Below are 27118 nucleotides of genomic sequence, written 5' to 3'. Positions count from 1 at the left end.
AGCCGTAGAAATAAAAGGGAAATGTATGGAAGGAAAGATCTAATTTGTTCCCGTCGGGTCTGTTTTCGGTTAGGGGGGTGGTTGTGAAGCGGGGGTAACGGGGTGAAATTAATATTCATAAGCGTCCAGGAGAGGTCTCGAGGGCGGGGTCAACTTACATGTATCTTTCGCTACTGACCCTGGCTACCGGAACGATAACGGTCAGGAATTAAAATACTACCCGAGCCAAGTTTTAACCCTTCTTCGTGGTTCGAGATACGGCTATGGATATGACTGAGTTCCTCTGTCTGATCTCGTTTCTGGGAACTTGCGACTTAACATTGCCTCGAAATGGAAATCCGGACGAAATGCGCCACATGGGAGAACGATCATGGACGGTGGAAATTGGTTGTGAGAGCAATCAGCAACAGGGAAAACTCCAGGTCAAAAGTATGGCTAAGAAGATATTTAGGATATTTGAGGATTTGAAGATTTGGTGCGTTGACAATTTGGGGACACAAGGATGTGGATATAGGAGTGTAGAGACCTTGGTATTTGGAGATCTAGTAAGGTTGAAATCTAGGAACTTGGAAATCTAGGGGTCTAAGAATTTGGGAATTTGAGGACCTTAGTATTTGGAGATCTAGGAGTATGGAAATGCAAGAATTTAGAGATTTAGAGATCTGTGAATCTAGGAGTTTGAAGACTTTGGTGTGAAGAGATGTGGAGATATCTTGAGATATGGAGATCTAGGAATTTGGCGGTATTGGGATCTAGAAACGTTCTCATATGGGAACCTTGGTATTTTCAGATTGTGGCATATGGAAGTTTAGAAATTTGGAGATTCAGAGATCCAGAAATCTACAAGTTTGAAGACCTTGGTACGTGGAGCTTCAAATATGGAGATTTAGGAATTTGAGGAGTTAGAGACCTAGAAACCTAAAAAAATTGGGGCTTGATATGTGGAGATCTTGAGATGTAGAAAGTTAGGGATCTAAGAACGTAGAAATTAGAGGACTTTGAGGATACTGAGATATGGAAATTTAGGAATTTGATGATTTAACAATCTAGAAGCCTAGAAATTTGGTGACTTAAAGATTTAGGTATCTAATAATTTGGAATTTTAGAAATCTATGAATCTAGAAACTTAGAGGTTTAAAGATTTGATGAACCTAAAAATTTGGAGATCATTGCACTTTAAAATCTTGAGATATGGAGATCCAGAAACTTGAGAACCTTGGCATTTTGAGACATGAAAATTTAGAAAAAGCTTGAGGACACCAGTACTTGAAGCTCTAAGAATAAGAAACTTTAGGAAATTGCGTCTGTAGGAACCTAAAAGTTTGAAAGACCTTGATACTCCCACTAGCAGAACCAATTTCATAGCGACAGTCATAGATGCAAAAGTCCTTGCAATATCTGAAGAATGACCCTCCAATAACCCCACAAATTAATCCCCTCGATCGATCACATCTGTCCGTCGAATAAGACAGCAAATATCATTAATCGAGTGAGTCATTAGGCGCAAAAGTGACACAGCATAGGCAGACCAGAAGGATATCTTGAAGACAGAAGCAAAGGTGGATGAGCTGGCACTTCCTGCGGTATACAATTAGTCGTTGGGGTATTAATCCTGGCCGGTAGCCGTTACCCGACAGGATATTATGGTCCCGCAGGCAGTAACAATGAGGATTATATAAGGGAAAACGCTTCGATAGCGTTTCTAATACAAGCTGTACTGGTGGTGGCGGTGGTTACAGGACGTGGCGGTTCTCGTAAACGCTCGCCCACGAACTGAACTTAACTTGGCTGGCAATAATAAAATGATATAGGAGGCGAAATATGCATTTAAATTATCGCCCCGCGATAATAATTTGCATACCACCGCGGCACCTCTCTCTCTCCGCCACTTCGATGCCGACGGTTCGCTTAGTTTAGCCCCGTTTAATTTAAATAATACTTCTCAGCGCGGGGGAGAACAGCTCTGGCAAGATATACATAAAATCGCCATAACATTGTAAATTATAACTGATACGGCTTATATCGTGAGAGCCCCCCTCCTTTCGACTACTTTCTACTCATCCTTCGGGATCCTCCTTCGTTCTCCTCACTTGTTCCGGATAATCTGAATCTCTTTGATCAATTAAAACACGCTTCAATTCGACACTTTTATCATCTTTAAATCCTCTTGCTATCTCCTTATCCTGTTGATATATTCTTGATATCTCCTTGATATCATGTTGGTATATTCTTGATATCCAAGGATATAACCCCATTTGTTATACGGCTGAAAGTTATGGCCGACATTCTTTAAATAATTCGTATTAACGTTAATTTGGCTTGCTGTAAATATTCAGCTGATTTGCATGAAAACTAATTTTCAAGAGATTCATAAATACACAAACCCTTTAGAAAAATTTTTATCTTGGTTTATGTAGCGAAGTATATCTATGGTCGCCCTTCACAAATTATATTAAAAATTTGATTCGACACACTACCAAGATTTTTAACTTCTTCCTTATATTGTATATCGTGGAAGTAATAAAATGAAAATTGTTAAACATAATTATTAGAAATGTTAAGAACATAAAATAAAATGTGACTAAATGTGAATACAAAAATATGGTACATGTCTATATTTTTTAAAGAAGGCACAGTCCTAATTAATCAGATTCAAAACAAAATTCTTGGCATCAATTTAGTGGAAAGAGTATTAAATATCATTTTTATCAAGGATTTTCCCATGGTAGAAAATTGAATGCTTTAAGTGCGGGAAACTTCCTTCAGGCGATAAAATATCGCCAGTGTGCAATAAGTCCTGTCCGTAATGATTCTAATAAGCTAACGAAGGAGATTCAGAATTTAAATGTGCCCATAATTCTGCCGGTAATGACGCAATAAAATTCCATGTATCTGGTATCAATAAAGGGAGCATATTCGTTATCCTCCCTGTGACTACAATGGCGTTTATCTTGCAGTGAAATGATCCAATGAGACCGTTTGGTATGGCAATAACAATCGTAAGTCACTTTCACGCTAATAAAGAGCGTTGTCCCCGTTCTCGAATCGATTATGCTGAAAACTCGGGAAACGTGAGAGGAAAAAAATTAATAATCCCTTCGTAAGAAACTCGAATTCTATGGTAATCAAATGGCACTTGGCTGACATCTATAGCGTGTCATATGAATTCCGCGGTACATTTTGAATAATTGTTCAGTGAAATATACAGTTTTTGGATAATACATTAAATATTGTAAATTGTACAATATATGTTATGTATGTGTTATATTGTTAATACATTATACTATAATTACATACATAATATTGAAAGAATAGTATACAACATTACAATGTTATGTGTATGTTATATTATAAAAACATTAGACTATAATTACATACATTATATGGAAAGAATGGTATATAACATTACAATAAAAATATCCATCAAAGTTTGAATATAATTTAAATATTAATTATTATCTGAATAATATAATTTAACCACCTATGTTCGTCCTCAGTATTTTGCAAAATAAATACTGTACCATAAATTTTATATTAATGTATCTCTCAGTTACGTGACCTTTTGTACCGCCTCGCTCGAATATCGCCTAATAGTTAACCCTTTGCGCTATAATATCGCGTCACACTCGTGACGCACTACAGTTCGAATGTAGCAAATCCATTCTGAATAAAAAGTACTTAAAATTGGCTTTCATTTGTCTAAACATTAGAGCAGTAAACTTTGAATGCTACAACTTAGAAAACATATTATGGGGCTGCGAATGCCACAACTTAGAAAATATATTACGGAATTAAATTATAGGTTATCAGACAATCAAAGCAATTATTCCGTTCAATAAATGCTTAAGTTTTTCCCACCCCACAGAGTCCAACGAACGGCAGAAACAGGGCATGCTTGATGAGGCCGTCCAGGCTCGCCAGGATTCACTCATCGTCGTGCCAGCCGGACCACGCAATTCCGCAAAGTATGCAGATCTAAGAATTCAAATAGCCGTCCTATAGCGGCCATAAAATGGCGGACAATCGCGCTCGTAAAGCACTATATTAAAATTCTATATCGTCCCTCCCCATACCGACACCGATGATATCATTCCTCTCTGTTCTTTCGTTTCTCTTTCATAACCTTTCCGCCTAACCGATCTTTCACATTGTACGCAGTTTATGCGCTTGCATCGCTCATGCATGCGGACATTGGCGCCTCCGGACACTTCCGCCTGCGGCATAAACCGACCGTCTTCAAAAGATACACCTCAAAATGCAGTTTGCGGGAACAAAAGATTGAAGCGTATAACGATAATGACCCATCGTGCACTCGTTTCTAACTGAAGGGATAGATGCTCTTTTTGCACCTGGAAGGTTTTTCTAGATCTACGTTTTTATCGCCTTCTTGTCTACTGAGTTTATGTCTTGGGGTGACCGGATGTGGACAGTTTCATTTATGGGCATATGTGGACTTTGGCCGAGGGCTTTGAATTATTCTTGCCTTTGGGGTTGTATTACTTGGGTAAGAAGGTTGTAAGTGTGAATAGGAGCAACGAAATCTGAACTTTTACAAGGAACTGTTACATTGTGATGTTTTTACAAATTTGAGAACAATCATCTTGCAGATATTTCTGACATCCCTTTTGCAAATTTAGTTGTGTAACATTTCGACATTCTCTTTGCAAATTTGACCCAGTCAGTTGAATACCCATCTAAGAATTCAGAATGTTCTGATGAATAGAAGTTGATAAAAAGTTAATGTCTAAGGAGTGTTGCTTATACAGAAACTTTGCTGAGACACCCTATAGAAGTGTCCCAACAGTGTCACGGACGATAAAAAGAAAAACGGCAGTATATCGTTTAATTAAAAAAAATAGGTAAATTGCCTTGATCAAATCGTGGAGCGCACCCAAATGATTCGTCGAAAAGACACTAGGTAACGCGACAGGTGGGTAAACAGAGAGGAAGAAACAAAAGCCGGATAGAGAATGATATACAATAGAATGACCGTAATGGGTATTACGTTTGTGTATCGTTGATTCGTGTCTCACGCGTACGGAATGACGGGAATACGCAATAAGTTAATCGTGTTAGCGGCTCGCTTGATTAAACGAACGATCAGGCTGATGGTGACTGTCGTACGCAACGCGTCAGGGACCATGGGTGCGGCATGGACGGACATTAATACAAAACTCGATTGTCATTCGTCGCTTGAACACCACCCCCCTCACACGCACCCCTGATTACGTCGATTCATTAACCGTAGCCACCGGTATCGTCCACCCTAAAACGAACTGCTGTTTCAACGTTGCACCGGAAAGCCTATTAGCTTTCGTCCCTTGTTACATCGGACACCACGAATTAATCGTTTGTCACTCTGTTTGGATTTTCTACTCCTTACGTGGCCAATATTATTTCTCATATGCGTTATTTTTAATGACATGTAATTTTTAATGCATTAAGGTCATATGTGACGTCACGTCGAATAACAAATTAATTGTTTATTACTCTGTTTGGATTTTCCTTACATGTCCCCATAATTGTTTCTCATATGTGACATGTGTTGCTTATTTTTAACAAAATATAATTATTAATACAAATGATGATCATTTCACTGCAAAATGAGTAGAAATAAAAATTAAGTATCATTGTTTTTATGTCATATGTAACATATATGAAGGACCACATGTGATTAAATTATTTATGGGAAAAGCAATTTAATGGTACTTTCAAGGGATCTTAGCGTGGAGCTAACGATATATGCCGACAGGAAATTGTTAGGAAATTAAAGGATTAAGTATCCTTGTTCTTGTTCATATGTGACATATGTGAACAATGTCGCAAATTCGATTAAATTAATTATTTAAAAAAAAGCAAACAAAAAGAACTTTTTAGGATTCTTAGTATTGAAACACATAAAAACTAATAGATTAAGAGATGAGATCGTAAGATTAAGTATACTTGTTCTTGTCTCATATGTGACGTATGTGACAGCGCTGCAAATTTTGTTTAAGTTAATTATTTATACAAAAAGTAAATTAAGGAAACTTTTAAAGACTCTTTTGTGGAAGTTAAAGTTTTTATAATTATTTACATTTCAATATCTATATTCGCAACGATATTTCTGTTCCTCAAAACATGTATTATACAATATACTTAAGTTCACAAATATCGATGCATTAAAAATTACAGAAATCAAGAAAAAGATACGTTAATACATGAAATAATACCTGCATTCAATACACGTGTCTTTTTAATACGTTCTATATTATGACCTTAGCAGAATCGATAACGCAGATAAAGATACTACTATCGATTTTCGATAAATTATCGAAAATAACAAACATACCGATAATGTCATAGAAGTATCGATAATCCGAATTATATGGAGCAAAGTACGATTAGGTACAGGTGTGGATCTAGAGATATGTGATCGCGCTACAAAATTATTAAAATCTTTCAAAATTAATTTTTATTATAAAATAACGTTACTTTGCTAATAGCCAATTTTCTTGTATTCGTTTTTTAGTAAGCGTACTTCATTTTTATTTATTATACATAAATGATTCAATAATTTAATTATTTAGACCTATGCTAAAATTTGATATTAGTAAAGAAAAATTTAAAAATGCTAGAATATTAATAACTAAAAATTTAGAAGTAATAAAATATTAATAAATGAAGATTTAAAAATGATAAAATATTAATAAATGAAGATTTAAAAATGACAAAATATTAATAAATGAAGATATAAAAATGACAAAATATCAACAAATAAAAACTTATTCATTTTAAATTTTACATAGAAATATTTAGCAAATTGTAAAAGTGATAAATTATGATTTAGCAAAGTATAAAAATTATAAATTGTAATTTAGCAAACTTTAAAAATATTAATATTTTTAAAATACTGATATTAATACTAATACTAGTAAAACATTGTATTTTTCAAAATTATTTAACCCAAAACATTCTACAACAATAAAAATCTCCATTTTACTAAACATTGCCTATAAAAGAATATCTTTTTACTATATATAAATAATTAAGAATATTCCACTGCAAAGATACTAAAAAAACAATAATGCAAAATCAAAAATAATAACAAGGATTTAATCTTTCTAAATCAGACCTCAACTAATAAATATAAATAATTTCTACTTATAAAAAACACAAACAGATCATTAAGAATTACAGCTGGGAGATTTTTAACTAAATCCTCCACCAATAATTTTACTATTTAAATAACATAGTACAACAGTCCAAGAAAGATTTATTTACATTTTAACTCGAGCTCAGAACAGTTAGCATATCAACATATTTTGGTTGCAACCGCATTCTTCTGTTCAAAAAACTTAAACCAGCTTTTCTAAAAATCCTTTCTGTAGGTACAGCAGTAGCCGGTATGCACAAATACTCTAGCGCCATTTTCCTAAGTTTCGGAAACTTATTTCCCTCCGTGTTCCACCAAGCAATCGGATCACACCTCCTGTTGAGTATCTTCGACTGCAAAAACCTTTCTAACTCAAGTTTAGCCGAGGAGGAAGGATCGTTCTCTCCGACCTTCTTAACCTTCTCATCAAAATGTGCCCACAAGGAATTACTTTCATACGAAACTAACTCGCTATTTTCTAAGTCGATTCTATCCGTATCCGCATCGTGACATTCGAGCAATATTTCGTTCTGTATCTTCTTCACGCAGTTATCGGACTCAAACGGAACGTGCTTATATCGGGGATCCAACAGCGTCGCAATGCCATAAATCGAAGTTTCTTCGATACTCGAGAAACTTGCATTTATTTCCCTCAATAAAACCGATTGCAGTTCTTTAGCGGATCCCGGTAAATCTGCAAGGTTCTTCAAAGCAAATTCAATACAACGGATGATAGGAATAATCTTCGAAACAGTTACGTAATCTTCGTCCGCCATTTCCTTCGTCGCTTCGTACAGCGGTTTCAAGATAGCGGCGATGCCAGCAATTATTTTCCATTCTTCCTGCTCGATCGCTTCGTGATTTATCTCCACGAGAGCCATCCGTAAAACATTTTGCAGCTCCAAAAACCGACTTAACATCAAATAAATCGATGTCCACATCGTCGGAACGTCTCTTTTCAAGCCAACAGGCCTTACATCTTCTCGTATCTGTAAATTCAGCAGCAACTCGTTGCTTTTGAACACGCGAACGATATCGCGGCACTTCGACAAAATCCCAGAAACTGCGTCCGTTTTTAACGCGTTCAGAACGATGAGGTTAAGTCTGCGACCAAAACAAAAAATGTGTCGCAGGTTCGTCTTATTTACTGCCGCTACAACACTGCCGTCGTCGCTGACCACCACTTTCGTTTTCGACGAAATCTCCCAGGTTTTCATCGCCCGTGTCAATGCGTCTCTCAAATTCTTCGTAGAATGTTCCCCGAAGTGTACAGTTTGCAAAACATTGTGATACAACTTTGCGGACCATAAATAATGCGCGGTCGTTTGCAGAAACGACACCTGTCGATCGCTGTCGGTCCACAGATCGACCGTTAAGTGAACGTCGTTAGCGCACGACAGTCTCTGTTTTATTTCCTGGCACTTTTTCTCGTAGAGCCGAGGGAGATACTGATCGGTCAACACGTTTTTCTCCGGAATTTCGTACGATGGATTCAGCGTGCGGACGAAGTGAACGAATCCTGGGTCGTGGAGAATCGAAAATGGATGGCAGTCTTTGCTGATCATCAGGATGAGAGATTCGTTTATGTCCTTACGTTTGGTGTCCAGATATGGGTCGCAGTCCTCGTTGCACTTGCGTTTCGGACACTCGGAAGGTCCCGCTTCTAAAATTGTGTCGATGTTCGACATCGTTCGAATCCTCTCGCACTCTAGTGAAACTTCTGCGTTCGATTCCTCAGAATTCTGAACGACGTTCGCGTGGTATATGCGAATGTGTGACCACAAATTCGACGTGTTGCCGGAATAAGGCACCACCTTCTCGCACACATTGCATTTGGCTGTCTTTATGTCGAAATCTTCGCTGCAGTCGGTGAAGTACAACCACACACTGCTACGTTTCACTCGTGTCTTACGCGACATATTTGATTCACAACGGTCTTACGATTAACGGATCGTTTCAACTACTGTGAGTATTTATAGCGACTATGAAATAGTACTGGTATCAATTATCGATAAGTTATCTATATCTTGTTGATACTTAACGATATATCGATAACGTCGTTAAGATATCGTTTAAGCGAATGGGAGTGACCGAAGTGTGACTTGGAAAGTTCGTACAGTCTGTAACAAAATTATTTGTACAACTGCTTTTTAAATATTTTGGACGAATTCGATGTTTTTCTGTTTTTTAAGATTGGTGTATCTTTCGGTATTAGCGTGATAATATTCTAAATATTAGTGAAATAATTGTATTAATTAATAAGAATGAGCTGTTATTGCTAATGCTGCAAAAAGGTGTTCTGAATGAATTAATATCTTATATCTAATAGTTAAAAATATAGTATAGTTTTTTAAATGAAAAAAATAATACTAAAATGATTGATGCATTAAAAATTGATAAATTAAGTGGTTAAAAATATAGTATTCTGTCTAAAATGAAAAAAATGATAGCAAAGAAATGATTGAAAAATTAAAAATATTAATATAGTACAATAAAAATATAGTACAGTCTTTTAAACCGAAAAAATGATAGTAAACAAATAGTTTAAAAATTAAAAATACAGCAGTCTTTTAAATAAAAAAAGTGAAAGTAAAAAAATGCTTTAAAATATTAAAAATAAAGTACAGTGTTTTAAACCGAAATAATGATAGTAAACAAATAGTTTAAAAATTAAAAATACAGCAGTCTTTTAAATAAAAAAAATGAAAGTAGAAAAATGTTTTACAAAATTAAAAATATAGTACATTGTTTTAAACGAAATAGTGATATTAAAATGGTTCAAAAATTAAAAGTGTATTGGTATTTCTTTGTTTTGCATTATCGCAAGAATGTATACAAGTTTTTATTTTTCGTTGTGTATAAGTTTTGTAATGCTCGTTATTTGTACGTATTTTAATCATTAATGTTATTAAGATATCTGTCTTCAGCACACACGGTTCTTATCAGATCTTTCAACTGTTCTAAGTAATATTTAAATTCGGTGATAAGACCGGCTACTCTAGAACGTTCATTTGTTGCTGCGAAAAATAAATTTGTATGTTTTGTTGTTAACGGAATCTCAACACAAGATTTTGTTTGCTTTGTTCCAGTATGTTCTTGTTGAAGAATGCATTTTTGTAGCGTGTTTGTGAATGTGATTTTCTTGCAATTGAATGCAGTTTTTGTTCTGTACTTATGATTTGAATTCAATATTGGATTAATAATGTATTTTATGACAGGCTTCATTAGGTTTTGTAATTTTAGAATTTAAAAATTTTTAATTTCGAACAAAATTTTTAATTTTTAAATTTTTTTTAAAAATTCTATATTTTAAGTTTGAACATTAAATGATATTTAGTTGCTCAATTGTCAAATTCCTAAATTTGAAAATTAACACATTACCAGATTCTCACATTTTTTATTTTTGAAATTTTCAAATTATTAAATGACAAAATTTCGAATTACAATATTATTTTTTACGAACACAAGTTTTCAGAATTTTAAGTTTTTAGATTTCCAAACTTTCAATTTCCAAATTTCCAAGATTCTAATCTTAGAAATTCTTAAATTTCTAAATTATCACATGATCATATTTCTAAACCTCCAAAAATCTAAATACCTTAATTGTCAATTTTTTTAATTTTTAAATTCCTAAGTTCTCAAATTATCAAATGTACATATCCTCAATAATATAAAGCACCAAATTCTTAAATTTCAAACATTCAATAAAGTACATCAATGATGAAGAAAAACACCATTGCTATTAGTAAAATGATTTCGTCACAAATATCCTCACATAAAGATTAGATTTACTTATCCTAATGGCATCATTTGGAAATTTCATTTTTATAAATGTGCCTATTCCCGAAAACTATTGATTCACAAATTTACTTTGTAACATTGCTTCTATTTTAAATAAACATATTTCAAATATTATAATACATCGAATAGAAAAAATTGCATTCCTTCTCTTAAAAAACACAAAATTCGATACCTGATAAGCTATTCTAGCTATTCTAACATTAGCACTTACAGGGTACACCCAGGAAAAGATACTGGAAGTAATTTCTTATCAAATAATCATCACTTTATCAATCATCCTCATGATAACTCATGTCAAATTCAAATGAGTGCTCACACTTCTTAAATGAAAAATTTCATAGATACAAAATTCTTTAAATATAATAAATAATAATAATATCTATAATAAATAAAAATTTCTGAAACTGTGATAGATACAAAACTTCAAAAAATTGATAAAAATATTGCAGATTCAAAATTGTCCAAATACATGTAAAAAATATTTCAAAAAAAAATTTAATGTCACTACCCCATAATGGGCTACCCTCATGACGCACTCGTGACGCACGTCGTTTATATTAAATTTTCTTTATATTTTTAATAAACTTAGTGAACGTAACTAACTTAGTAATCTCGTATAAACTTAATGAACTCAGTATAACAATAATTTACGTAATTAAGGATCACCAAATCCAAACCAACCATTTTACCTTTCATCACCTCAGTTATCACATAAAACATCATAGCAAGCATGTACCAAATCATAATTGAACTAACTCTAAACTTGCATTAACAAAATTGCAAAAGAAAGCTGAGAAATAAATACTACACGATTAAAAAGAATGATATCATTTTTAACAATTTCGTGCACTTCAATTTCTCAGTTCCATCAGACCAAACAAGAGGCGGAACGGAAACGGGCAGTCATAACGTGAATGTAGAATGGCGAGTTAAGCGGCTCTCGTCGACGAGACGTGGCAAAATTTTCGCAGAAGAGAGAGTAAAAGAGTTAGTGTAAAGCGGGGACGATAAAGGTTGTCGGAGAACGTCACGATGGAGGGTTAGAGAGGAAGGCGTAGGGGTAAAAGTAGGGGATGAGGGTATGGGATTCCCGGGTACCGATGCCGACACCGGCGCGAGGCTGTAATGCGTTATTAATGAACACCAAGAATTTCATTAAAGATTGTTTGTATATCAAACTGTCCACTAAATTATGCCCTATAACCCCCGTGGCGCCTTTCCGTGCCTGGAAACTATTGGCTGCGGCCACGGTAGGCGTCGCCTTTTGCACCTAACTGCACGCGATCCCTTTGCTCCGTGTTGGCATTGAACTTCGTGTATTGGTGTCCCTCTGGAAAATCCTCTGCCAAATTATGTTGACATCAATTGTTGAACAACGCGATCGCCGTGTCGTTGTTTCTGACATGGAAAGTCAGTTATTTCGCGACCTTCCGAACGTATATTATTAGAACGATATAGGTAAGTGAGGGGGAGGAGAGAAAGAGAGGAGCAAAGTCGGCGAGAACGGGACAACGAACGAAGCATGACGCGTCGAATGAACGACCCAGGGGAAAGAGAGGTACAGGGTGAACCGGTGGATGGGGAGATACAGTTAATCGTTGGAAAGCTATTAACTTCGGACTGGAATGCCCCATAGCGCCTCATTTCGTTCAATGCAAATTTACACCCGACGTCGACCACCTAACGGGCCTCCCTCCACCTCTTTCTCGCTGCAAAACGACGCGTATAACGCTCGTTACCTGCTATCGGCTTTTGTTCCTGATGAACTGTTCCTGTTTACTTATGTCGACGTCTTGGTTAGGGATCTTTGGTCTATGGTGTACACTGTCCATACATCGCAACAACACGTTTTGTGATAAAATGACATATGCTTTAAAGGAACACATGCTTTACACATTGCTTTACATTATACGATTAAGTAACGCAATTAAAGTTACATTATATTTTATTGTAGTAACTATGCATAGTTATAACCATACAAGACGTAAATAGTTTATTACTGAAGCGCGCCAAATTTCAACCGTAAAGTGGAGGATCCTATTCAGGTTACTTTGCAAAAGTTAAATATTATGTAAAACATATTAGGTTATATTATTAAGAGCGTTGTATGCAACCAACCCCATTTTTATTCATTTAAGTTTAGGAAGTTATGACCATTCTTTAACTACGTATTCATAGTGTGTACATAGTATATTCATAGCACATAATAATGTATACATAGTACACATAATAGTATATAGCACATATAGTAGTACACAACGTGCACATAGTATGTACAGAACAGTACATACTGTAAGTTTGGGACGGTTTGTGTCGAAGGGCCCGTTGAGTACTAGCGAGAAACTCTCGGTCCAATGCGCCATCTAGCGGCACCGAGCGAAACCGCCACAAATTATATTTTTTCCTAAGCATAATTATTCAAGTAACATTCAGCACTGACTTAGCTAACATCCAAGAGGACAAAACTTGAACAAAATTACTAGCTTGATATAACAAAGTAAAAGGAACATTAATTAACTAGCAATAACATGAAAATAAAAAAGCAAAAATGACAGTGTGATAACATTTAGAATACGCAATAGTAACTATTGTATATTCTTCCAAGCGGAGAAACTTGGAGACGTTGTCTTCCAGACCCGACTTCCATCATGGACGACACACGCAACTTTATATTAAGCCTAAGTTCTAAACTAATAAGACAACAACCATGGCAGGACGATCATGGGAAGGGGAGGGTAACGCTAGAAGGGTCCAAGTTTTGCTGCTGTGCAGCTACGAACCGGGTCACCGATTACGACGTTGATCGTCTACGAGAGAGAACCAAATTGGATAAGTTCAAGCAGCTTCGCTTGACTACTTAGATCATTACTCTCCAAGAATTTCAATTAGGCATGGTTTTCAAATTCGCAAATCCTTCAGGTGTCTTCAACAAGTTACGCCGTGTTACTGTACTCAGACTGCAGTTCACACCGTTTAAACGACATCAATCTACACGTGGACACTATGGTCACCTTATTCTTTACAGAAAAATGAGGACTTTTTTAATTTTAAAAATCATATATTTTTATTTTAGTACTTAATATCAATTTGGTCCTATAATTACTCAAAATAGAACAATGTTATTAACAAACAATATTATTTCTAATTTCAGCTATTTAATTTAATATATTTAGAATGTACCTACAGTTGTGGCATTGTGGTTCTCGATTTTAAATGGTGTCCGAAACTTCCAACATTATCCAGTAATAGAATATATGTATTTGTAGATCAAATGTGATTTTTATAACAACAATTCATGATAGTTTTACAATGAAAGATTTGGTACTTATGTAAAGACGTTGGAGCGTGGCATTAGGTACAATTACCCTATCGTTTGTTTTCCCAACGGAGAAACTTTTGAGACAAATCGCGTAACGTATGTATCTGGTTAGCGCAAAGATACGTTGAGATGTTGACGAGCAAATTCGCGGACGATGTGTCGCCATAGCCAACTGAAATATTACCCGCGGAACTGTGCATCTTAACGCGGGAAAATAACGCGTATGGAGGAGCTCACTGATAAATGGCTACGTAACGGGTGCTGAAGATACACATAGTTAACGCCGGAATGCGGCAGGAAACTGACTAACGACGACTGATGCTCTCGCTATATAATTTCAAAAGCGTACCAGCATACACACGAAATGAAAGCGCCGCCATGCCGACAACACACCTTAATATGGACAAATGCTGGACTATATCTCAAATGAGGTTTGTTTTGCATTATTCGGCTAACGTCCTCGTTTGCCATCTTTGCTGCGACCCGAGCCTTTGCTTTTCCCGGGATTGCCGTATTTCCCTTTTTCATCCCACCCAAAATCTCACGGTTTCTTGTTCCATCGAACACAAAAGTTTTACCGACTTTCTCGTTTACCGGCTATGTTCTTTCAAATTTTTAAGTCAACGAAACGAGTAGTTTCGTTACGAGAAGTAATTTTTTTGAGCGAAGGAAGTTATTTAGTTAACATTAATTTATTAAGTTAAATGCTAAATATTATTAAGTTAGAGTTAAATAAAAATTAACTGTTAACTCGGTCATATGTTTATAAATTTTTGGACGCGTATATTAGAAAATAGCATGCACAATACATAAGGCTGTAAGTTTGTGACGGTTTGTGTCGGAGAGCTCGTTGAGTACTAGCGAGAAAGTCAGTCTCATGCACCATCTAGCGGCGGCGATAAATAACTAAATTTGTGAATACGTTTATGCTCATGAATTGATAAACTTTTAGATATGCATATATTTTATCATAATTATTTATACAATAACGCATATTACATTCAATTTTCATAAATTACTGAAGTCGGTTTATGTTTGCTAAGTACATATTTTTTCATATTAAGACTTTACGTATCGGTGTTTTCTACATATGACACATTTTCAAATGTAGACATTTTAATGACATAGAATAAAATATCGAAGTACTTGGAGGTAAAGTAACACTAAATTCATATCAGTTAAGATTAGCCCTTATCGGACTGCAGCGTTTTATCGATAATTCGCCATTAAGCTCGAATATTTTTCAAGATTATTTAGTTTTGCTCGTTTTATCAAATTTGTCTGTTGAAAAAAATTGGTCGACCATTTTTGTCTGTAGAAAAAATTTGTTATTATGATACACATGTATGATATACTTTTAATCTCACATACATACATAATCTTAAATGACATATGTCTATTAACTCAAGTTTCATCGTTTGTTTACTTATTACTTAATTTCGTTTTCAATTTTATGTGCATCCAAAATGTTCTAAGATGCAAACCTTAAAATGAATATTTTAATATTCTTCGATACCTCTTGTATCCTTAGTTTCAAACAAATTCAAATGATCAATTATTTCCATTGTCTGCAGTATTTCTGAACATTCATTATTTATTTGGTGGCAACTTCCCGCGCAGTCTCGGAGGAATTAAACATGAAAGGTCCAGATTCCCGTGGAAGAACATTGGAAATAAACGTGTACATCGGATTTGAAGAAAACGTGACGACGTCCAGCCTGAGTGACGTTTAGGGAAAGCGTGAAACAGCGTGTTTAATGGTGTCGTGTCGGCTAACGAAGAAGGGACGAGGACAGCGCGATAGAAAAAGAGGGTCACGGAATGGATGTGTTCACATTATACCCTCTGTTCTTTTAATTTCTGCAGAGGGCCACCCTCCCACGAACACCTTCTTTCCTCGGCACGCGGATTAATAAGGCGTCGACGATGTGACGTCTTTTTTCTTTCTCCCCTGGACGGGACAGCTACCAAAGTGAATGAGAACTGTTGGCGAGAGGATAACGGAAGGGGGTGGAAGAGCACTCTCTTACTGGTACTTAACAGCGAGATGAGATGAGCTGCCGTTAATAAATGTGTTTCTAACTGCTAGAGAGGAGAAGGAGAACAGCGCCACTCTTTGTGCCCGCGTTGTGTGCCCGCCGAGATCCCTGGGGAATAAGTCTTAATGAGAAGAAAACTTTTAAACGCACTAGACCATTCTTGCTTAATGTTAGGGCGCGTTTGGCTTCGCACTTTTTCATTTTAAGAAGCGAATACGTTCGGAGAGGATCCTTCAGGGTGATTATTTGATTGGGAAGGTTTATCGGTGTTGATGCGAAATGGAGGGAGAAGGAGTCTTACCTTATTTTAATACAGAAGATTATTTATTTTCTCTGTCGTAGGTTAAATACGTTGGTTAATATATGGAAAAGTAGATTTTTTTAATAACAATGCATTTAACATGAGAAAATTGTTTTATTATATTCTGTTGACTATAATGAAAATGAAAAGTGAATAATAATTTAGCTTCTTGAGAAAATAATTTGATGAGAATTTAACGCCTTGAGAAATTAATGAAATAATATTTTAACTCCTTCCAAAATTAATAAAATAGTGATTTAACCTCTTAAAATATTAATCAAATAATAATGTAACCCCTTCTAAAATTAATGAAATAATAATTCAATCCCTGTGAAAAATTAAGCAAATAATAATTTAACTTCTTAAATAATGAATGAAATACTAATTTTACCCCTTGAAAAATTAACCAAAATATTAATTTAACTCCTTAAAATATTAATCAAGTCATAAATCAACTCCTTAAAAAATTAATGAAATAATAATTCAACCCTGTGAAAAACTAACCAAACAATAATTTAACTTCTTAAAAAATGAATGAAATACTAATATCATCCCTTGAGAAATTAACAAAAATATTAATTTAACTCCTTAAAAAATGAATCAAGTCATAAATCAACCCCTTGAAAAATTAATGAAATAATAATTCAACCCTGTGAAAATTTAACTAAATAATAATTTAACTCCTTAAAAACGTAATCAAGTCATAAATCAACCCCTCAAAAAGTCAGAATTTGTCAAAAGTCTTTCATCAAAATATATCAAAATTTGTTGTGGTATCAATTAAAAAATAACGATAAAGCTAATATTTGCTACAATTCTTAAGAAAACCATCTGTAAAATTTGCTCTTCAGTTTCCAGTCAGTAGTTGAATTTCACATATTCTAAACATGATCTTCTGATCAAAATCAGTGTGTTAAATGATTCAAGCTATCATTTAAATGATTCCAAACTATCAAGCCTTTTTCTCAAGCTTACATCGTCTCAGAAGGTGGAACATTTCCTGCCATCGGTGCAGGTTGATCATCCTTGTAAAAAAACCTACCCTCAGGCAAAAAAAATAATTGCTCCTTGATACGCGCCGATACCCCCAAACCTTAGGGATGCCTCGCCTGTAATGATGTTCGCGTTCGCGAACTTAGTTCGAAATTAAATATCGAGGCGAAAGAGGGGTTAGACCCGTAGCAAGGGGGATGTTAAAGAGAAATCCCGACATTGAGAGAAGGGCGGTAAAAAGGGGGAAAGGGGGTGGCTCGTCGTGCACCTGCCTTTTTCCCGGACCGCCGTGATAAAAATCAAACTGGAAAACAAACGAGGAGCAGGATCGTATTATAAAGTTTATTAATCGATAGACGATGCCCGACGAGGGTGGAAAAAGTGGAATCCGAGGGGCTGTAGGATATCTCGTTACGTCCGAAAATTAAAATTGTAAATTCAAATGACATTTCTTCAATTTTACTTATTGATAAGCGATTAAAATATATTAATCTAGCATTAAAATATTTTATTAATCATATTGGAGTGACTCATATTTCTTGATTTTGATCGTATTCAATTTTCTTCTTGATTTTACACAGCTATTTCAGTATTAATTCATTTTTAATTGATACTAAAATCGAAAGATGTTTATAAGAATTTGCAGAGTTTATCATAGCTCAGATTTAAGAAGAGATTCTAGGTAAACAACATTGTTATCTAATCACTACTAATTTCTATGTTCCAGAAACTTCTACTCACCGATCCCCCAATCTTCGATATCAAAAATCTGTTAATCAATGAGACGGGAACGCAACTGGCTTTGTGGGGTAACTTAGGGATAGTTCTGATGGAACTACCTAAGCGGTGGGGTAAGGATGGCACTTTCCAGGGCGGGAAAGAAGAAATTCTCTGCATGTAAGTAACTCAAAATATAATTGATACAATAAAGTACAAATTCTATAATTGATAACCACTGTTTGCTGTGCTAAAATAAGGTAGACCTAACATCAGATAGGTTCTAACGCTATCATCTGAAAGTATCAGACTTATGTCCATGTCCAAACATATCAAATCTTCATTCATCTCTTTACAACACATTCTTTTATATCTATCACTTTATTGTGATTTGTAGAAAGAGTTTTAAGTTACTTTTCATTTTTAAATGATACTCTATTTTGTATGGGTCTATGTTAATTCTCACTGTGAGTTGCTCAATTATCAGTTTCATATACCAATCAGAATTTACTGTCACAACAAATGTCAGTAAATGACAAAATTGTCGCAACGAAATCGTTAGGCATCAAACAGAAAGCACGAAGTCAACCTCCTCAGGTCCTCAGTACATTTCCTCAATGTAAAGTACAGAGATCTGAGAAAAAAAATTAGGGAATCAATCTGAAAATAGCGGTCAAAAATCAGGGAATTAAAAGGAGTTAAAAATAGGGAAATCAATCTGAGGAAGTAGAGACAGTAGCTCACAGGCTAAGAAATCCGGCTGCTAAAAAGCGAGATAACGTAGACCGCGAATAATAAATCGCGCTATCTGGCTTCCTGCACCTCCGTGGCTCCTGTGGGCGTCCTAATATCCTGTAATTAAGAGGGTGTTACGATGACGCCCGAACCCCTTTGGTCTCCCTCTTATGGAATTAAGGTGGCTTTACTCGGTTAGTTTTCAAAAGTTCCAGGCCCAGGAAAGCACCGCTGAATACTAACCGCCTCATCAACGACACATGCCACCGAGACTACTACCTCGCGTAACATTATCCTCCTCACTTTCTGTCACGGCATCTACTTGTCCTCGCGTCTAATCTTTCTGGTGATTAGAACATCACGCAATTAGCCAGGTGGTTAAAGATTATACCTTATGTTCCTACGGCTTTTTTTCGGGATAAGGGTCGGGACCTGATCATGGACGTCATTCGGTTTGTCATATACGTCTTAAGAATGTGGATGTGGAGTTCTATGGGCCCTTCTTGAATTTTTATAATTTGAGGTAGATGGAAAGTGGGACCATCTTTTTTGGACAGCTATCTAGGTGTGGATATTTGTACTCAGAGTCTTCTGTCACATCGTGGTCCTCATTCACAAGTTAGGAGATATTCTTCTATAGTTTCATTAGGATTAAGAAAGGTGCATGGTGCATGGTCAAGACATCTGATCATGGATGCAATTCGGATTTTGGTCCCACCTTCCATCTTAAACATTAGGATTTGAGGTACTCTGGAGCCTCATTTAGAATATTTATAATTCTAGATAAACTGAGAGTGGACACATCTATTTTGGACAATCGTCATCTTGGTCTGGATTGTACATTACACTCATTGTCTTCAATCACATCGTGGTCCTCATTCACAAATTAGGAGATGTTATTGCCACACATTTCTCTATTTATCAATAAGAAAAAAAGTGTGAACACAGTCTAAGAGACTTAAAACAGAAAGAGAAATTAAATCGGTGTTCGAACGAAACTTCCACCAAGCAAAAGTGAAATTCTAATTAGTTTGAATCATGATGACGAGCAAACGATGCCACTTAATTCGCCAAGGTAAAAGGGTAGACTCCAACTTGTCCTTTGCATTATAATTTCATAGTAAGTCGAGCCCAGAATAAATGCATTACCTTCCTGCCGACTTTCCCGCTAATTCATAATTCCGGAAGTTTTTCCGGAAACGAACGAAACGTTTAGCCCGTCGTGCAACCAAGGGCTCCAAGCTGAACAAACTGGTCAAATTAAGAGCGGCAGTTTATGCTAAACTTTTTTCGTTATTTCACTTAAGCGATTCTACTTTGCGCTTCCGACAAAAGCAACCAGAATCAGGAGAAATTATAAGAAAGGTAACCGGACTTGAATATATTTGTAAGAGAGTCGCGGCCGTTAGAGAGAAAGCTAGGAGATTTAATGTCTCTTTCCAACTGGGTTAAACAACGGAAAAATGGGGGTTATGCGTTATTGCTCGGGAAACTTTTAACGTTTAGGGAAGATGGGGTAGTTTGAGATTTTGGGACTGGAACGTTTGGTGTTTGGAAATTTGGAAAAGGAAGTTGAGGGGTTGGAAATTTAGGGGCTTTGAAGTTGAAAATTTAGAAATTTTAGGATTGGAAATTTGGGAGTTTTGGTGTTTAAAATGTAGTAATATTAAAGTTAGAAATTTAAGAATTGAAAAATTTAGTAATTTGAGAATTTGACTATTTGAGAATTTTAGGGATCAGAAAGTTGGAGAGTTGGGAATTTGGAAGTTTTAAAGTTTGAAATTCATTACTTTTATTTCAAGAATCTGAAAATTCAGAAATTAGGAAATTTAACCCTTTCGCTTCGGCTGTCCAGTCCGCCGAAGTACTGTAACTGAACAGAAGCGCTTACCCACAAGTCATATTGTGCACGCCGCTTATAAGCGGCGCTCGTACCCACAGGTCATATTGTACGCGCCGCTTGTAAGCGGCGCTCGAAGCGAAAGGGTTAACACAGACCAATACTCTCGAATTCCCAAAGTCCTAAATCCTCAAAGTCGCACATTTTCAATTTCCAAAAATCCAGAAACATATAAACCTCAAATACAAAAAATAAACACAAACACGTCAGTCCTAATAAACGCCAAATTTTTGCATATACACCATATTTTTGCATTTACTAAAAATTACTGAAATACGTCCTTTCTGTTAGAAGCGTCCTCAACAACCTCATTAGTATTGACACCAACAAGTCAGTCGGACCCCCCGAAAATTTCAGATCCCTGTCTGCGTTTAAAATGCTTAAATTCCGTAAAAGGGCGCAAGAAGCTAGCCACGAATATCAGAGAAAGAGAAAGGGGTACGTGAGACGGTGTGAGGCTAAAGGCGTCGCGAAGTGGTAATAGTTTTAATCCGGTGTCTTGAAGTCGGGATTTGGTAGCGCAGCAGTTACCGACTGCCGGTAAGTCCGAGCGAACCCACTTCGCTCTCTGATATCATAATCCGAATAATCACTATTATTGCCGCCATTTGCTTAATCCAAAGCTCGGTTACTCGCTTTCCACGCTTCGAAGCTTGGAATTTGTTGGTCGATGAGGACGCTGAATATTGTATCGAATTACGTTACGACCTCAAGCACTTAAAGTTACCTTTTCCTATAACACTAAATCTTAACTTTGCTCATCAATTTTTATCATCGAAACCATGATATCAGATTGTGTGGCGGAACTTTGCCGGAGCAGTTGAGAATTTTGAACATAGTTTTATTTTGATTAAATCTTACCAATATTTTAATACTTACAGTTCTAACTAGGTAATACGAATATTTGTAAATATATGAATTCTTAATAATATTTGTATGGAAATTTCAAAATCAGCTACATGATAACATGGCAGTTCAAATGTTAATATTACAATATTTATCTATTTGACAAATTTTACAAATTTAAAGTCACAAGTTAATGCAAAATTTAACATTAATCAAAACTGACTAATTCACACTGTATACGTAGTAGAATCTTGATGTCAAAAGCTTGGATCACGTTCATAGAATCATGAATGTGTAGAATTTAATATATTGAATTAAGCCTAACACATCATCACACATTTTCAATGTGACAATGAAAATTTAAGTTTATGGTCAGACACTATGCTGTGGATGATTAAAAATATACAGTTCAATTTTCAATTCTGTTTTTTAATTTTTTGATGTATATTATTAATTCAATATTATGAACACTACAAAGTTTCTTTATTTTATTGATCATTTATACAGGGTAGTTCACCACATTTTGTCATCTAAATTTGCGTCATGATTATTACTCATAGCAAACAATGTTTTAGATGAAGTTGAATGGTTTTGAGGGGGGCATACGCTGGTGGTATATTTTTTTGTAGGTGGACGTGTAAAGGACATATGAAGGTCATTCATGTTTTTTCAAATGGAACCATATATTTTTTATTGCATCAGCTGATACTCCCTCATACACGTACTTGTAATGAATGTATCATCTCTGGAGTATAATGTACAAATCATGCAAGTTGCATAAGTATACCAGTTTACAATATTATTATAAAATGCATATACGCAAAATAGACATCTGAGAATACCACAAAGAAAAAGATCAAAAATCAAATTACGGCTATGATCGACTAAGCGATTCACCCTACAAATCAGCGATGGTTTCCCGCAGTGGAGTGTAGGAGTGAACCACCATAACAGTTTACCCGTCCTTAGAACGTTATACCGGATAATCGTTATAGGAAGAAGGTGCAGTTTCAACGGTATAAAGTTGGATCGGAGTAGGTAAGTCGTGGTGTCGCGGAATCATGGTATTAATTCGGCAACGGACTACGAAACCAACGTTATTTCCTGCACCGCCGGAAGATCGTCGCCTCTCTTGGTTGGCTCTCGCGGCTAATTATTGTTTTAAGGATTACCGTTATGTGTTTATTATGCGGTCTGGGGAGGACCTTTCCTACCTTAATATTCGGTAGATTTCAGCTTCGGTCTCGTTGTGTGAGGCACCATCAGAGAGCCCCTCTCCTCATCCCTGAGAGTCGCAAGCCGGCCTACGTTTATGAATAATTTTCACCTCTCGTGCTACCTAACCCCATACCACACGACCACTCCACTTCCAACAAACGTTCCTTCCGAATCGTCCCTCGAGTATTCACCTCGTAAAACCCCCTGCGCTGTGTCCTCGTTCGAGGGGGTTGATTCCAGTTTTCTGATCCTCGCCACTCGTTGAGACGCTCTCGCGAAAAATCGTGATACAAATGCTGCCTGTGGTCGTGCAGCCGGGGATCATCTCGGTGTAATTTGTGCGGTATTAAAACACGGCAGTTGGACGTAAAATTATCTGGATTATTTTTTTAACGGAGGTATAGAAATGAGGTGGAGACGTTTGGAAAAATATTTAGGTTCCAAATGGTTGTACTAAATTAATGGCAGTTTTTGGGGATTGTTAGAAATGGTTCTTTAGTTTTTTGAAAGTCAGTTTGGGAAAGTTCATTTTCAACTATTGGAACAGGCAGTTTACTCAATTCGTAACCTTTATTTTTGAATTATCTAACGGAAATATTGGCGGTTAAAATACAGAATTTTATGTAGTACAGAATTCAGTACAGAGATCAGTATAGAGTCTTATGTAGTACAGAGCTCACTACAGAGTCTTATGTAGTGCAGAGTTATATTAGAATTATAGTACAAAGTCTTATGTACTACAGAGTTATAATAGAGTCTTATACAGTACAACGTTATAACACAGAGTCTTATGTAATACAGAGTTATAATAGTCTTATGCAGTACAGAGTTATAATATAGAGTTTTATGTAGTACAGAGTTATAACAGAGTTTTATAATAGTACAAAGTTATAGTACAGAGTCTTATACATGCAGAAATATAATACAGAATCTTATACCACACACTCACGAACGAAAATGTAATAAATATACAGGGTGTTCAGCGATTTACTAGCCAGCGTTTTTCTCGTAAATGACTGGTACTAGAAAAAAATGAAAGAGGAAAAAGTGATAGTGTTTTTTATAATCAACATAATGAAGTATGTATTTTTTTTCGTATTTATACTATTTTTTAAGATATGAATGGTATATATTTTTTTATATCATATGAAAGAGCGCATCGAAACGAATTCAACGATGTATTACATCATGACCTTGAAATCCATTCTGACAAGAGAACATATCCAACCCAGACACACCGATTTTGATGAAACTTATGTGAGATATAGTTCTCAAAAAAATATTTGACACGTATTTTTTTTTTATCGGCAATAGTGCATATTGAAGGGGTGAAAATAGCCCTCGAAGTTGGGGGTTGGAATCATATTTTTGGGAATATCTCTTCGGAATTAAAGAAGATAATTGGATTCTTTTTTTTGTAAATTGTTCGTCTTTAAATAGGGAATTTGTGTGCGTAAAAAATTTCAATAAACTTTATTTGTTTAAATAATATTTTGAAAATTTATCATTTTTGTTTAAATTTTTGCACTAAATGTTGATCTATTTTTTTGCAACTTCGTATACGTAAACTATGGACAAAAATAGAGGATACGTGTTTTTGGAATTTGCTGTTTTTTGCAATGTTTATTAGATATACATTTAAAGTCACCTCCTGTGAAGAGGGGTAATCAGCATTTTTATTAAAAATATCATTATTTTTACAATCTTTTACATTATTTTAGAGATTTTATACCTCTTCATATTCCGTTAATTGATTTTTGAATAATTGATTTTTGAATATTGTAAGTGTTGCAGGTATAAGCGTGACGCGGTTATTATAATCAACGCCGTAAGGAGAGAAGTTTATTTAGATAAGCACGAGTTTCATCTAAAATTTCAACGTAATAAAAAATTATTCTATTACCATTACCATATATTATTTCTGTTGGCATTCTATTACTATTACCATAACATTGATGTTCGTTTTGATGTATAAAAACAATGAAGCTACCTTCACGATAACATAAGCGTATCAAATATCAATAAAACATCAATAATTGATAGCAGTGTCCGTACCAGAAACGTACGTGCTGCAGAATATTTCACCGGCGTCCGAGAAGCCCACGGTCCTGAGGGGCTGTGTTGCAGCTCTCCTATCTATTCCGGTGCCGGCCACCGGTGAAAGGGGATAGGATACGTTTATTTAAAAAATGATTTAACCTAATGGTTTTACATATGTAATCCCGATATAAACCCGAGGCTAATCTCGGTGAACCACACGCGGTCCACTCGTACATTCGGAGGCCGGTAATCCACATACTCGCGCGTGTCTCCACACAACTTCCGCACCACCACCCACCCACTGGTCGGCCCCGTTTCCCGACCTGTTCGTACTCCTCTTTTTTCCAACTTTTTTTCGATGAGCAAGCACTAACGAAAATCACCCAACAGCCCGCATTTTCGAGGGTGCCGAGCCAGAAAGAGAGGGACGTGTTTGCGGAGCGCACCAAATGATTTAGATGGTCCCCGATGATATCCGCGCCTTTTGAAAAATGTCGCTGAGGAGAAAAATATATAGGAAACCCGTGTGCAACCCTTTATCAGCGAACAGCGAAACTTTATTGCCGGCCGAGTCGCTTCTCGTCGAATCAGCGGTTAACAAAGGAGCTGAAATACGAGCGGCGATTAGCGGAATTAGAGAATCGACGCTGCTTAATTGCGGACAGAGTGATTCGACCGACAGGAATGTTCTGGCATACCTAAGTATGTTACTCCGTGTAATGACTGTGACTGCCACGAAATACTACCATTGCGGGATTTCGGAATAAATTCAACTGTTTCTTGTCAGTTTTAGAGAATGTTAAGAAAAGAAAGGTAGCGTTAGTTTAGAAAGTAATTTTGTAGCTGCTAATTATAACTTTATTTTCTCTAATAAACTGTAGTAAACTATTATAGTTAACTGTAGTACTACTATTTCTCTTACAAACTTCCCTTTGCGCGACCATGTTCACACTGTTTCGGCAGCTCTCATATTTTGCTCTTCTCTCACTCTTTTATAGACTTCCCCTAGCACTCATTCATTCATCATCTCATTTTATAAATATACTCTTATCATTCGCATATGTTCACAAAATTAACGATGGTATGTGTCTTAACCTTGGACGCACCCCTATACATATAACACCACTATATATGACGCACTTGTATGTGAAGCCAGCATATGTGACGCACCTGTATGTGAAGCCAGCATATATGACACACCTTTATGTGAAGTCAACGTATGTGACGCATCTTTATGTGACACCACCATATGTATATGACGCACCTGTATGTAAAGCCAACATATATGACATACCTGTATGTAAAGTCAGCATATGTGACACACTTTTATGTCACACCGCCATATATAACGCACTTTTATATGACACCACCATATGTGACGCACCTTTATGTGACACCATCATATATGACACACTTATGTATGAAGCCAACTTATGTGACGCACCTGTATGACGCACCTTTATGTGAATCTACTATATGTAACGCACCATATATGAAACTTTACATGAAATGTAATATAGGGACGTACGAATAACTAACATTGTCAAAATCAAATAATAATATTTAATTTTTGTTATTATTTAAATATTCTAACTCGACTTATACAAGTATTATAGACAAATATCATATACCATAAGAGCAAATCTGAAACATCAATAATAAAGAATGAACCTCGTAAATAGGAAGCATGGCAACGAAAAAGGAAGACTCTCACTTGTTGATTTTTAGGGATTTTTGTGGATTTGAAGATCTGAAGACGAGTTGCCATTTTATAGAAATGCGGATGTAGCAATATGAACACTTTGGAGTTTGTAGATTTTAAGATTTGGGATCTACAGATATGGGATATTTAAGGATTTGATAGGGATATTTCATATATATGTAAGTATTTAAAGACCTTGGAATTTGGAATTCTAGAAACTTGATAACCTACAAATTTGGAAATTTAAGGATTTAGGATATATTGGTGTTTGAATACCATGAGATTTGAAAATCTAAGGATTCGGTGGTCCAAGGATTTGGAGAACTAGAAACTTGGGAATCTAAGAATCTAGGAACATAGATACTTGTGTAT

General features: G+C 35.7%; 2 protein-coding genes across 2 annotated transcripts in view; one reads left to right on the top strand and one right to left on the bottom strand.

The window, feature by feature from the left end:
* Positions 1-27118, top strand: part of mbo (nuclear pore complex protein Nup88) — a 109897-nt gene that overhangs the window by 58939 nt on the left and 23840 nt on the right. The window contains exon 2 of the mRNA XM_003702564.3: positions 18316-18485. Coding sequence (XP_003702612.2) covers positions 18316-18485 — 170 coding nt within the window. The remainder of the gene's footprint in view (positions 1-18315; positions 18486-27118) is intronic.
* On the bottom strand, positions 6952-9117 carry LOC143266039 (E3 SUMO-protein ligase ZBED1-like). The gene has a single exon (XM_076541376.1). It carries the CDS (start codon positions 9052-9054, stop codon positions 7267-7269), a length of 1788 nt encoding a protein of 595 aa, XP_076397491.1. The 5' UTR covers positions 9055-9117; the 3' UTR covers positions 6952-7266.

This window comes from Megachile rotundata, chromosome 16 (genome assembly GCF_050947335.1).
Source record: "Megachile rotundata isolate GNS110a chromosome 16, iyMegRotu1, whole genome shotgun sequence".
NCBI lineage: Eukaryota > Metazoa > Arthropoda > Insecta > Hymenoptera > Megachilidae > Megachile > Megachile rotundata.
This window is presented reverse-complemented; position numbering and strand designations above follow the sequence as displayed.